Source organism: Melampsora larici-populina, assembly GCF_000204055.1.
Source record: "Melampsora larici-populina 98AG31 unplaced genomic scaffold MELLAscaffold_16, whole genome shotgun sequence".
Lineage (NCBI taxonomy): Eukaryota > Fungi > Basidiomycota > Pucciniomycetes > Pucciniales > Melampsoraceae > Melampsora > Melampsora laricis-populina.
The window spans coordinates 1,426,769-1,440,986 of record NW_006768780.1 but is presented as its reverse complement, the minus strand read 5'-3'; the positions used below and the strand labels follow the sequence as shown (position 1 = coordinate 1,440,986).

At 41.1% G+C, this 14,218-nt stretch overlaps 2 protein-coding genes across 2 annotated transcripts; one reads left to right on the top strand and one right to left on the bottom strand.

Annotated features, from left to right (window-relative positions):
- Window positions 1-1,672: 1,672 nt before the first annotated feature.
- MELLADRAFT_106176 (uncharacterized protein) lies at window positions 1,673-3,938 on the top strand (the record flags this gene model as incomplete). Its single annotated transcript, XM_007409531.1, has 4 exons — window positions 1,673-1,807; window positions 1,889-2,197; window positions 3,012-3,311; window positions 3,774-3,938. The coding sequence occupies 4 exons, from the start codon at window positions 1,673-1,675 to the stop codon at window positions 3,936-3,938; spliced, it is 909 nt and encodes a 302-aa protein (XP_007409593.1).
- Window positions 3,939-5,066: 1,128 nt separating this feature from the next.
- On the bottom strand, window positions 5,067-7,419 carry MELLADRAFT_106175 (uncharacterized protein; the record flags this gene model as incomplete). Its single annotated transcript, XM_007409499.1, has 9 exons — window positions 5,067-5,127; window positions 5,194-5,236; window positions 6,197-6,334; window positions 6,419-6,510; window positions 6,597-6,753; window positions 6,833-6,932; window positions 6,999-7,054; window positions 7,077-7,179; window positions 7,228-7,419. The coding sequence occupies 9 exons, from the start codon at window positions 7,417-7,419 to the stop codon at window positions 5,067-5,069; spliced, it is 942 nt and encodes a 313-aa protein (XP_007409561.1).
- Window positions 7,420-14,218: the final 6,799 nt, after the last annotated feature.

The window sequence follows — 14,218 nt, the reverse complement described above, 5'->3', positions numbered from 1 at the left end:
GCCAAACAGGAGAAAGTGCAACCAGGAAGATGACAATGACATCACACCTGAAGGTTTGACCCCAAATGAATTCAAGAAAACACATCAAGGAAACATGTTCTCCGTCTCAATGTGTTAATGGCCCAGGTAATAACCACTGTCTCACATCCAGATGATCAATGGAATCTAACCACATTTTTCTTCTGTTCATCAGGATAACTTCATCTCGTGCCAGGTTGCTTGATTGGCTCCTTGGTGCAGACATATTACACAAGTTGCAAAAAGTATGAATCTCAAACTTTTACCCTTGACTCCTGGCCACAATGCTACTTGTTGGAACACCAAATTTGATTCTCTGAACAGAATGGCATTGGTACAGGCACGTAAGGTGGGTAGCTCAACTTTCTCTTGACTTACACATCTAAATTGACCATTTTGTAATGTAACATTAGGATGTTAGCAAGTTGCTTGGCAACAACCTTGAGCATGTGTGTCAGCCCTGGGTACATATGTATGTACCCAAAGACTAACTTGTAACATAGATAACCACCTTTAGACAACTAATTACATGTACATACAGCTTATAAAACACATGTAACATGTAATAAAATACATATAAACATCAATTACATATACAAGTACATGTAAAATCATATGTAATATGTAATAAAACATTATTTACACCTCATAACTCAGTGTCAAGAGTTAAAATGTTTATACTACATAATATACATAACAGGTATATGTAATTATGTAGCATTAATGATAACCATAACTAATAGTACTAATTGAACCCTAAACCACAGTAGTGATATAAGCAAATATCACCACAGTTAGGTTTGGAGAGAAGAGTATATAAACCTCTTCTCTCTCAGCCTTCAGAGATTTCCTCCCCAAGCATTTTTACACACCACTTTTAAGAACCATTAAAGTTCTACTGAAGTAACATCAAAAGTCTTATAAATATAAGACTAGTGATATTTTCATTACTTTAATCTGTTCCTTGATTAAAAGTAAGTAATACCTTCACCCCTTCTGGATCCTCTACTTCCCCCAAGTAGGAACTCTTCTAGGTTGGTGACCTTCCAACAACCCAAGGCTAGTGACCTACATATAAGTACTTTCAGGCTGGTGACCTTAAGAACAACCATAAGTTGATGACTTTAAGAACAACCAGTGTAGTGACCTTTATCTCACTCTTTAATCTGTTACTTAAAAGATTAAAGGAAGGACTGTGGGATCCATCCTTCATTTATTATAACAACTATATATTATAAACTATAAACCTCCTTTTCAGGAGTCACTTAACTGTAGTCTGTCTGGATTTATCCAAACAGAGCAGTCCCTTTTCTCTTTCCTTCTCTCTTCCTATATTTCTAGTTGTAATTACATTATATTTGAAATATAATCTAATCAAGTGTGACCATAAAAACCCTATTAGCCCAATATAGTGAGCCTTGAGTACTCTTCTGAGCACCCAACCCTCACAGTGTGAGAGCAAAGAAATGTTGTAACAGGTTGTCTCAAAAGTCGTGTGGATACTTCCACAAGGTATTCTTCACTCTGGACAACTGGAATTCACTTGAGGAATTGACAAACAAGCTGTCTGTAAGTCCATCATGTGTTTCATGCTCACCCTGGAGTCTTTTGCCATATTATTTATGAATAGCCTTTCCTACTTCTTACTAAAAGAATGGAAGGAAATGGACCTACAGGCTTGATGGTGATTCCAGAATTCTATGCACTCAAGCTGCATCTTGCCAATTGGGTAAAAGACCTTCAAGTTGGAAATGCACTTCTACCCATGATTGTGTTGATGCAAGACCGTGTGGAACAATATCCTCAAGAGGCTTTGGCTTGCAACACAACTGACACGGCAAGTCTTTTAAACCCATCCTTTTGACTTCAGTTCTATGAGCAAGCCTTTGGGCCTCATCACTTCCACACAATCCGCGCTGGTATGCTCTTGCAAGAGAAATTCACAAAGCGTCAGAAAGAGATTGGCTCGCCTCAGGCAACTGAAATACCAGCAGCAACCTCTGACTCAAATTCAACTACCTCAGCAAAGGCGAGCTCAGACGTCAACATCTTTCAGCTATTCAAAGCTCAAGAGCCCCAGGCACAGGTAGATGAAATGGCTGATTACCTGCAGGGAACACATCCAATGTTGGCTAAGGATGATACTAGGGAATGCAAGGCCATAATACCATGGTGGAGTGTATGTATTGGTTTCTTACTTGACTCATTAATCCCTTTTACATTTTCATCATTGATCTTTTGTGACAATCTTTGTAGGTCAATTCTGTTGTTTTTTCAGTGCTGGCATCTCTGGCAAAACTAAGCCTCTCTGCCAGTTCTTCCATATTTGAGCGGACATTCTCTGCCACAGCAGACATTTGTTTGTCCAATTGAGTTTGTTTGGTCCCTCGTACCATTGAGCAAAATGTGGGTTCTTGTCTTTGGGCATGTCAAGGGGTATGCCTAGGTTACAAATACAAGGAGGTAAATGAGGTGATTGATTCATTTGGGGGTAGGCACAAAGATATAAATAATTGAATGAATGTGTTTTAAACTTGATCTATTTACAACCTTGAAATACAAACTTGATCCCACCTGCTGATAATCTTGCCCATTGCCACCTGTTGCAATGCACACAACAGCCGCTGTCAGCAACACAATGCAAATGGTAGCCAAGTTGCCCATTGTGTTGTGGCCTATGGGGCCAAATCTTAACTGTTGTGTTGCTCAGCAACCCCCCATTGCGCTCATTGCAACACACAACCACCCAATGCTGTGGTATCTCGGATGTCAATTGTAGGCCTGAACATGGTTGATAAATTGAAGGCTTCAGTGAGGTTACCAGAAAGTATCTGAATAGCCATAAATTCCTTGGCATATCTAGAGAGTGTAAGAAGGTGAAATGAAAAATATGGTAATCTTTACTCTTTGTGTTGGTAATATGACTGATTGGTCCAAAGGAGAGATAACACTACAAGAATAAATTGATTTTCCGCGAGGAATTTTGGTTTCAGATTCACGGAAAATCACATGATCACTGTACACCGTGTACATGGATTGCGCAGCTCAATCGACTGTACAGCGCTGTAGTACACCCCATCCCGTGTACACCTTCTCCCAGACGTGTGTGGCGTGTGCCACGACTTTATTGTCTGTACACCCATCAAAACGGGCTGAGCCGTCAGCGACTCAGCCGTTCCCAAAACCTCGAAACAATGTTTTTGGCTGAAATCGTTGCAAACGGCCGTTTCACACATCGTCTTCACCCATTCTCAATCATCACACCAGCTCCAAAGGTCCGGATAGGTGTGCTGGTAAGTCCACAGCTCACATCCTCACCACTGGCACCATTCTCAGTCGAACTGAGACCACAATATGTCTCATCAATCTTCGTCTTGATGGACCCTTCGATTCAATTAGGGTATACAAATATGGTTCTGGAAATTTCCAGAAGTGTTTCCCCAGAACACCAGAAGTTTTTTTTTGGGGTGTGTTCTGAACTTATGGTATTCTGAACCTTAGAATAACCAACACTGCATGTTTTCCAGAAGAGCAGGAGACTTCTGGTGTTCTGGAAAAAGATGTCTGGAAATTTCCAGAACAAACTTTGTATACCCTAAATCTCAGGCTGGAACACCATCACCTGGCATTGCCAGGCCAGGAAAGGAAGGACGGATGTTTCATGTGTCAGTCTTGTGAAGTTTGCTCTGACATTTCACTTATTGTGTTCTGGGCTGCCGCCCACTGATTAAACAACGTTTGATGATTTCTACCAGGTCAAATTATCACAATCATCCGACCAATTTTCACAGATCCTAACGCACCACACGAAATTACTTTCATCACCACAAAAACCTCATCCACAGGAGTCAGCTAAACCAATTGATCAAATCAAAGCAGTATTTGATCTAGAACAATTACTCAAAGGTCTTATTGATTGATTAGCAATGTGGCAACTTTTATCGGAGTTTGGATCTTCAGAACTTACAAACCTTTTCAAGAGTTCTGATCTTTCTGTAGCTAAACCATCACATTCTGATCTGGATGAAGCCCAACGTTTTTGGACAAATGTGGTGGAAGAATAGTAAGTAAATGTCTTGAACTTCCAGTGCTAATCATTTAGGTATGATCACTAACCTATTCCTTTTTGAAACAGACATCAGTTATACCCATCAAATGCCATTACTCAATTCATCATTCCGACCTAAACTATTCCCAACCTCGATCTACAAACCCACAGGTTCCTCACTTATCCTCACCCAATTCGATTCCTCAGCCAAACACCATTCCTTGTCATCCATCAGCCGCACCCCAAACCTCAAAGAACTAGACCAACAACAAGGCATCTGAGAAGCCACCCTCGCTGCCAAACTTTCAAATCTTAGTCCTACACTTCACAAAAACCCTCAGAAACAGAAACAACAAAGGTTGATGAAAAGGGCTTCGATGAACGAATCACAGTTGGCTTTGAGTCATTTGAACACAAACCGCGTGAGCATTAACTCTAGGTTGCTTTTCAGTCAACAAGAGGTTATTTTGACTCATCTGCCTTTTAAAAGTAAACTTAAGGATGTGTTACATCGAAGGAATTTGTCTACTGCTTCTGAGATTGGGATTGGAAATAGAGGGATTTGGAATTATAAGTTATACATCACACACAACGTATACATCAATGCCGTAGTATGTGATATATAGCCATGAGGGAGATTGGATATGTATATAGGAGATTTATCAAATATATCTCAGGCTTCTTCACTACTTGTCTGACCAAGAGCCTCCATTGTATCACTTAATCTTGTGTTGAATATAAGAACGCAATATTTGGTCAAAATCTTTACTCCAAAGAGTACTAATGACATTCAAGATTAGGTTTGAAATTTATTCAATTTTCAGCAATGTTAACAGCTTTGAGATAGATAACCATCATATTGGTGGTACAACTTGGCTGCAAGAGAATTTTACTAATCCAGGTGTGTTTTGGATCACATAAAGTCTGGTAATCCAGGTCCTACAATCCCCATATCATTGTAACCTGCCATACTTGTCTTCTGCATCAAGTTAGAATGCAATCAATCAAGATCCGTATTCCATTTCTCGAGAGCTGCATACCGTTTTTGATCTGGTGCAGGTCTGCAAAAGTGTGAAAAGATATCAGTGTGCGACTTTACACCTTTCATATGAGCGGGTTAGGCTTACTTTGAATGTAAAGTCATTATACCACGTGGTTGATCATGTTTACCTTTGATTTTATTATCCAAGATCAAAAGTACAAGCATATCTTCAACCTCGGAGTTGGTGATCCTCAATTGCTAGCAGTAACATTAAAAAATATTGCAAAATATTGGTCAGCATACACTACAAGAAATATAATATTTTCTGGGCAGAAAATTAAATTATTGATACACAAAAATATTGAGAGGCCAGGAGAAGGGCAAAAAATAAATAAAAATATGCATCTTGTTCCCTGCGGTGAGAGCTTCACTCTCCATATTTTTCCATATTTTTACAGTCCGTATTGATAAGTGTACTAACAATAAACCTTCATAATCATCCAATTACAACCAGTAACAAGCACTGAAATTTGGCTCATTAGTGTTTAGAGAAACTTTTGATTTCTGAAAACACCTATAACTTTGTCAAATCTGCCTCAAAACACTCGATTTTAAGTGCATTAGAAAGCTGGACTCTTCCTCTCGAACTTTCATAGGATCAAGAACTATGTAGCTAGTATGACAATCATTCTATGGATCTGTATGTACAAATGTATAAAAAAGATGATATCTTTTTTAGCAGACCAGCATGCTGTGTGGTCCTATTATGAGCCATTTGGAGGACAATTCCAGCTTACCAATGCACCCAAGATCAAGTGTTTTGGACCGGAATTGAAAAAGTTATGAGTATTTTCAGAAATCAAAAGTTTCTTCAAACACTAATGAGCCAAATTTCAGTGCTTGTTACAGGTTGTAATTGGATGATTGTGAAGGTTTATTGTTAGTACACTTATCAATATGGACTGTAAAAATACGGAAAAATATGCAGAGTGAAGTTCTCAACGCAGGGAACAAGATGCATATTTTTATTCATTTTTTGCTCTCGTCCTGGCCTCTCAATATTTTTGTGTATCAATAATTTAATTTTCTGCCCAGAAAATATTATCTTTCTTGTAGTGATAGTCACTAATAGTCATAAACCTGCTGACATACTTTGGCCAAGTATGATACCTCAATTCGAGTGTAGGACTTCAACATGGTCAAAATCCACTGAGTTCTCAGTGAGACGAGAACATCTTGGGTATACCTGGCAATGAATGGGTCATCCATAATTGTAGCCTTGTTAGCTGTTAAAATGTCACTATCCGTTCAACATGAGTAACACGTGCGTTTGTCAGACAATGGTGGTAATGTGAGAGGAGATAACTCACTTTTAAGTATCTTTTCAGCTTCATGAACATCTCTGGCTTGGTAGGCAGACACTAAATCGGTCATCGCTACAATTTGGGGATCTTGCTTGTAACTATTGAAGCATTCGGTGTATATAAACAACCACACATGAACATCGACTCAAATTGATGAGCCAAGAATTGATTTGTGTTAACTAACGGTTTGGTACCTTGTGAGTCAAACAGATTAATCTTGCTATCCATCAACATATGAGCTAGCACCAAGTATTTTAACGATGATATCCATTGTGGCAATCCTGCTTCGTCATAATTCTTCAATGCTTCAAAAAAGTTGATCTGCGCCTTTGCCCATTCCTCTGAAAAAGCCAAAATTCAATTGAGTAAAGCAGGAAAAACCAGCAAACTAGCACAATGAAGCTTAGAGATTGGACTGACTTTCTGACATACACATTTTTCCACCACATTCTTGAATGATCCCCATAATCGTAGGATAATGAATAGTAGATTTAACGTTCAAAGTTTGATTGTATATTTTCTGATGCAAAAGAAACGCATTCATCAGAAGCTATTTACAACTTCACATTCAAAAGTAGAGCCTTACTCGAAGTTTTTTGCTTTCTTTACGATCTGTGTACATTTGAATTTCAATCGCTAGGACTTCCAGCAAAAGTGTGTTTACCAATTGGATTATCAGATTCAATTGAATCGTTGCGCTGCTGTGAACTCTCAGCGCTCGATGAAGCAATTGGCCCGTCAATTGCAGCATGCAATTTGGTGATAACCTACAAGTCCGAATCATGGTGAAAGGTCACAACACGTTCCAAACTGACTTCATTTTTGGGTTCGTCCAAAGCCTTCTGAGTGACTTCATACCATTGTTGCATAAGATGTGTGTCCAAGTCTTGTGCTGCACTCACGTAATCTAATATTCCGTTGATAAACTTTTCTGACACATTTCGAGTGACAGCAGTGCGGCAATGTCCCAGTAGTTCTGTAAGGGTCTGTCGAAAGGAATGAAGCATGAGTCAGCATTGATCATATTATTTCAGACTGACCAGGGCTGCGAGAGTGGTGCAACAATGATTGGCTAGCTTACCAACGCATCAAGACGGGCCCTTTTGCTTGATTGAGGAATTGATGATTGCGTATACAAGATTGCTGTTGGTATGTGTTACAGCAGATGAGCGGGGTGGTGGATTTGAATCAAAGAAATGCTAAATTGTTGGATCTTCATCCAAACCTGGCGATATCAGCTGATGGTTGCAGGTGTGTCCAGCCTGGAAGGAAGAGTCCTTTGGAAGCCAAAAGGTGAAGGGTTCGTCGGCAAATCGAAAGGGGTGTAAGACAATGAGGGGTGGCCGTCTCTACACGTTTCAGCAGCGGCCGTTTTGGATCAATGGAATGTCCAGCAATGCCCTCACCGTTTTTGGGCGGTGTACAGACGTCACACTGGGGTGGTTTTTTGAACGACGGACGTACAGAATCTGTCTTGGGTTGTCGGACTACAGGCGCTGATGTTGTGGCTGGCTCAAAGGAGGGATGTACAGATATAGGGTGTACAGAGCTGTACAGCTGATCAAGCTGCTCAATCTGTGTTGTACAGCCTGTACATGTGTCACGTGATTTTCCCCTGTTTTGAAATCAAAATTCCCCGGCGAAAATCAGTTTGTTTTGTAGTGTAAGGGTTATTATCTTTTTGGTAGAACAGAAATTTCAGCTTGAAGTATGTTTAGTAATTATTCTGAAACCTTTTGGATGTTGGTATGAAAAAAATGTTGGAACTGTTTCAGGATCTGAAAATTTCACCAGATGATGATATCTTTTTTCTTGAAAGGATCCCTTGAATACATAAGCTGAGGTCATCTGATGTAGCTAGGGCTGTGGCCCGGCCCTGCAAGTTCGTGGCCGGCCTTGGTGGCCAGATCCGGCCTTGGTAGACCCAAGGGCCATTGAAAAACGTGCAGGGCTGACCAGGGCACGGCCTGAACGCCCGGGCACGGGGCCAGGCGGCTCTAGGCTCACATCTAGGGGCAAGAATGACTCAATATGGGCTCACATCTAGTGGCCAGAATGGCACAAAATGGGCTCACATCTAGGGGCAAGACAAAGTTTGTCTAGGCTCACATGTAGGGGCAATAGATACTTGATCTAGGCTGACTTAAAACTCAATCAAGGCTCACGTAAAAGTTGAAAATCAATCGAGGCTCACTGGTAGGGGCAATAAAAACTTAGCAGGGGATAACTTTTGGGACTGGTATTTCAAAATCATGTGTATGAGGACTTATCCTTAGAAAACAAGAGAAAACAACTTTGATAGCATACTGAGCGCTATGAGACAAACTCGATAACAAGAGAAGACATTGGACAAGATTGAGCGCCTACTTAGATAACAAGAAACTCTGCCTCTACTTAAAATTCTCATGTATTTAATCAAGAACCTATTTGATTTTGAAAAAGAAAATAAACAACCACTTTGTCGATTATACTTAATTAGCTAAAACTATAATAAGACTTTATTCCAGCTCTTGAGGCAGACTTGAGCCTCGAGATTGGTAGGAGTGAAAGAGGCTCAATGATTGCTCATAACACTGCAAAAATAATGTATTTTTCCAAGGTGAAAAGTGATTGAAATTAATGCACAAAATGATTAATAATGCAGAATTAATGCAGAAAAATGCAGAATTAATGCAGAATTAATGCATTTTTAATCATTTTGTGAAATAAATGTAATCATTTTTCACCTCGGAAAAATACATTATATTCGCGGTGTAACTCTCAATGCATTAGAAAAGGAACTTTCCGAGGGAGCACTTGTGGCAGGTACAGCAAGCATCGCCTTTGCCATCCGAGCAAGGTTGGGCCAGTGACGTTTGTGAGTTCGCCAGAAAACGAGTGGTTCACAAGTCTCGTCCTCTTGGGGTGCAGTGAGGTACTCATTGATCTTGTGCTCAATCGGGATGGTTCTGCGACGTTTGATAAAATGTTGTGGTCAATCGAGGTCGATGGTTTCTTCATTTTCGACAATCTCAATGTTGGGGTCAGGAGCTGGTCTGAATCTGGCGGCGTGATCAGTAAAGTATTGAATCAGATCTTCTTGTCCCCAACCGAGTGATTCCATAGTCTGAGCTTTGACGGCGGTAAGTTTAAGACGGGGATCGAGGACTGCAGAACATATGTAGGCTGCCTTCTTCTGGGCAGCCTCTTGATATTGAATGATCTTCTTGACCATTGGCATGATTGCAGCTTTGAGTTCCTGGCATTTTGAATCAACCCAGGCCTAAAAACAAACAAATACTTGAATCAGTAACTCTCCATATAAATGAAATGAAAAAGATGAAATTGAGAAAAAAAGATGTAAACAAAAAAGAAAATACTTACAGCTTCAAGTTGTTCCACAAGCCACTGGTAGTCTGGCATAACAAGAGAGAAAGTGGGATACAAATGGCCTTCCATCTGTTTGGTCATGGCAGCGAGAGGAGCAAGAAACTGCACTAAGTTTTCAACCAAAGCCCACTCATCGTGATTGAGTTTGAAAGCCTCAAGTGCAGGGTTACAGTTGAATTGATACTCTAAGACAACTCAAAGGTGAATGAATTGGGCAAGTGAAGCGTGGGTTGATGACCATTGAGTCAAAATTTCATGAATCAAACCTACTTTCTGGACTAACACAGCGCAGCTTGCAATTGCGTTGTCGAGGGAGGTCTTGAGCTGGCTACTATGCTTGACTTGCTTGTGAAAGCCACGGATTTGAGTAAGTATGCTTCCGGTCTCGGCAGTGGAGGTAGGTTCAATAAACAAGGGAACTGATGATGGTTGTTGAGGTATGGCAGGATCGAGTGCATTGAGCGGTTGAGATTGGTCTTTTCGATCAAAAACAGCAAGTCCAGCCTTAGCCACAAGGTTGATGACATGGGCAATACATCCATGAATACTTTGAGAAGCGTCAAAATGGGGAATCGTGGTCGGGAGAGCTTGGCCCATGGTGGTGTTGTTGGATGTGTTGTTGGCAGTGATACAATACAAGCGCTTGGAGAGGTTGAAAGAGTCCAGGATTTGTTTGAGGAGAGAAGCCAAGTTGGAACCGGTGTGAGGTCCCTTGATTGGCTTCAAAGCAAGAGTGATCCCGCGGAGCTTGAAGTCATCAGAAATCCAGTGCGCGGTCACACCGAGCATTGCGATGTTGGTTGGAGAAGTCCAACCATCACATGTGCTACTGACATGCTTGACGGAAGAGAGAAGGTTGATGATGCCTGATTGTTTGGCTCGGAAGGTGGCCAGAATTCCATCTGAAATGGCAGTCCGTTTAGAGAGTAATGCAAAAGCTGCGGGGTTGATCATGTTGATGATCTTGCGGAACTCCCTACCGTTGACAAAGGACACAGGGACCTCTCAATTGACAACCAAACGGATCAGAGCCTCCTTGAGGTTAGCTCTGTTGAGAGGTCGGACCTAGATGATGACAGTAAAATAAAAATAAAGACAAAACGGTTGATATATAAGGGTCAGTGAAAAAAAAAGATCAAAACAAAGAAAGTATGAAAAAAAGGATAAAAACTCTTACTTGGATTGGCTCCCCGTCGATATAGAAGGCAGCAATGGTGGGTTGATTAGTTTGAACAGGTGGTTCAATATGATGTTCACGATCAAGATGTTGGATCATCAATTTTGTACTGCCGTTCTTGTTGATAGCAAGTGCTTTCTTTGTTGCATATCACAGTGGGTGCGTTGGCGTTGTTGGCATGGGTGTTGGTGTTGATAAACCCTTGATGAGCTCGGCACACATTCTTGAGAACGCCGTCCTCCTCTTCGGTGACGAAGTATTGCCACACCCAAGATGAGCGTACAGTGGTTGTAGTATTGGAGGCTACTTTGGAGATTGAATCCGAGGGAGCTATACTGGAAGACATTATAGAGTGATGTAAAGATGAAGCAGATCTGGTGACGGGGATTCTAGCAACAGAGGACAAGGTTGACATATACTGTATATGATGATAGGAATCAGGATTATTGATAAAGATATGACAGGGTCAAGGGTGTGACTTTGAAGTTTGTTGATCAAGAATCTACTGTGATTGAGACAACTGTGAGAAAAATGGCCTTGTAAGGGTCGGCTGCCCGGGCCAGGCGGGTGGCCCGGGGCGCCCGCGGGGCGTTTGTCACTCTCATCATGTTAGGTTTAAGTGAACCAGGGCGCGGACTGTGTGCTTCCTGAGTACCCTCAGGCAGAGTAGGCCGGTCAGGGTCGGGTCCAGGTCGCAGCCCTACATGTAGCCATGACTGTATATCCAAGGTATCACTGTTGGAACGGAAAAGGTTTTATTTCTAACTAACTAACAAAAGTGGACAAAACATAGAAACTAAGTACAATTTATATGGAAAGAAAGGCATGGGATTGGTGAGGATAACCGCCACGCTGAGGCTGAAACACAGCAACTGAGACCCTTGAAACCGTCACCCGTAACACCCCCCCCCCTCAACAATTCTCTGATACATACTAGACACAAAAAATTGGACAAAAATTTAGGCAGAGGTAAATATACAAAAGCTACAACAGAAAAAAAAATACCCCCCAATGCCTGATCAACCTGTAAAACCTATATCAAGTTCACTGAATTCAACAGAAGCTACATTGAGTTTGTGGGTGGATTTTGTGTCATCCTTCTCTTTTTCACGAAGTTCCTTCTTGGCTCTCTTTCCGCAATCTGCTATCACATGACCAGGTTCCTTACAGTAAAAACAAAGCTTTTTTACATCCACTTGCATGGTTGATGATTCCCTAATAGATGACTCGGTAGTTGATCCGAGACAAGCCTGGCTTGCAGCGCAGCGCAGAAACTGAAAATCTCAGCTGCGTAACTTAATGTCTTGGGGGGAGGGGAGGTTACTTTAACGGAAGCGGGGGCAAGAATCTACCAAGTTTTGGTAGCTAAAAGCAAAACTTTTTATCGCAGCGTTTTGCAGCGCTTCAAGCCAAATAAAAACGTAACTTTAAAATTTCACGATAATCAAAAAAAGAAGAAAAAAACAATAAAACCTCGAGTTTTTATTGGAAAAGACTGTCATGAAAGAAAACACAAAGATAGGACTGAAGTTATTGAGTAAAGACCGTAAAGAAAGTTAAAAAAAGACAAGCAAGAGAAGGAGAAAGAAAAAAGACGGACATAAAGACAAGCATGTTGGTAAGGACTGTAGAGAAAATTAAAACAAAGGAAACAAGTCAAGAGAATTGTAAAGTGTAGAGAGAAAAAGGGTATTCAAATCAAGTGCGAAAGTGAGATTTCCTGGTTTTCTTTTGAACCATCTTCTTTGCATAAGTAATCACCTTGGCAACCTCGGAAAAGTCACCTGACAAAGGGACATGTTCTATCATCCACAACTGGCTGCTTACCGTCATCTCAATCATGCGTGGTAGCAAGCCTCCTCGTTCAGCTGTGCAAACCTGTCCAGCCACAGAGAACAATCTTTCAGGGGCTGCAGATGCTGCAGGAGTGGCGAGGTAGTCCTGAGCTAATTTTGATAAGACCGGGTATTTACTGGCATGGGTCTGCAAGATCAAAAGATGTCAGTGAAATAAAAAAACTAAAAAAGATTTATGTTAGTCATACCTTCCACCAATCCAGAACATGTTGTGGATTGTTGAGCTTAGATGAGAAAGGATCGATGCCTTGAAGGTATCGATCGATCTCGGTCAGGTCACTTGATATGACTACATCATTGTAAAAAGGCATGAAGTCCTGTCCAAACTCTTCTTGATCGTCAGTTGGGGTTTCAGAGCGGGGACGAGCTGTGGTTGGTTGATTATCATGTTCAAGTTGATGTTCTTCAAGTTTTTCATTATAAATACATTTCAAAAGGTTTTCAGCCCAATTGTTGCCTTTGGCGCCCATTCCAAATGAGTGAGCAAAGAATTTGACTCGGAGGCCGGGGTGGAAGACCGCAGCAAGAAGGAGAGTGTCGCACTCCAGTGCTTCGTTCAAGTGAATGATTATCTTGTCTATCATTATATCTACCATGGGGTAGAGCGGATCGTTTTGATGCATCTTCTTAATTCGGGCCTCCATAGAAGTCTTGAGTTGATAATACTTTAACAGCACCAAAGATCCAGTGGGTTTATTACCCTCCATATCGCGTGTTAAGAATTTGTATGGCTATAAATAAAGATAAATAAGAGTAAGAAAACATCATAATAAAACATAATGAAAGAAGTAATTATATTGAACTTACGGTGAGTATGTCCAAAACGTCTCTCAAGGCTTGCCAGTCTGCCACAGAGAACACCACCTCTTCAAAGTAACCGTGCTTCTTACCGTCCTTCTTTGACCGGCGTCTCTTTGAGTGAACCTCAGTCAAATCTTCTTCCATGACTCGATTGATGAGCTGAAAGATGGATCGATTCATTTTACAATCAGTAAATTAAAAAGAAGATAAAATGAGAGGTATGGCTTACATCTCGTGCCGCCCACATCCTCTCCCAACGTTCCGCACGTATACCCCAACAGATACCATGCCCGGACAATAGCGCCTTAAGGTTGGGTAGTCCTGCTGATTTACGTTGTTCATTAGCCCTTTCTCGGCGTCGATTGAAGTCGGCCCGGTGACCGCTCGATCGTGTCAGCTTCTTGTTGACAGTATCCATCTATAATGTAATCAAAAAGATGAGATTGAAAGATTAATGTGATTGAAAGATAAATATAAGATGAGACAAATAGTGATATCAGACTTACATTGTCAGTCAGTTTTTTCATGTAGGTATCACCTAGAAGATAAGCGGCCTTACGGTTTTTGTAATTCTGAGGCTCATCTTGCTGTTCCTCATCTTCG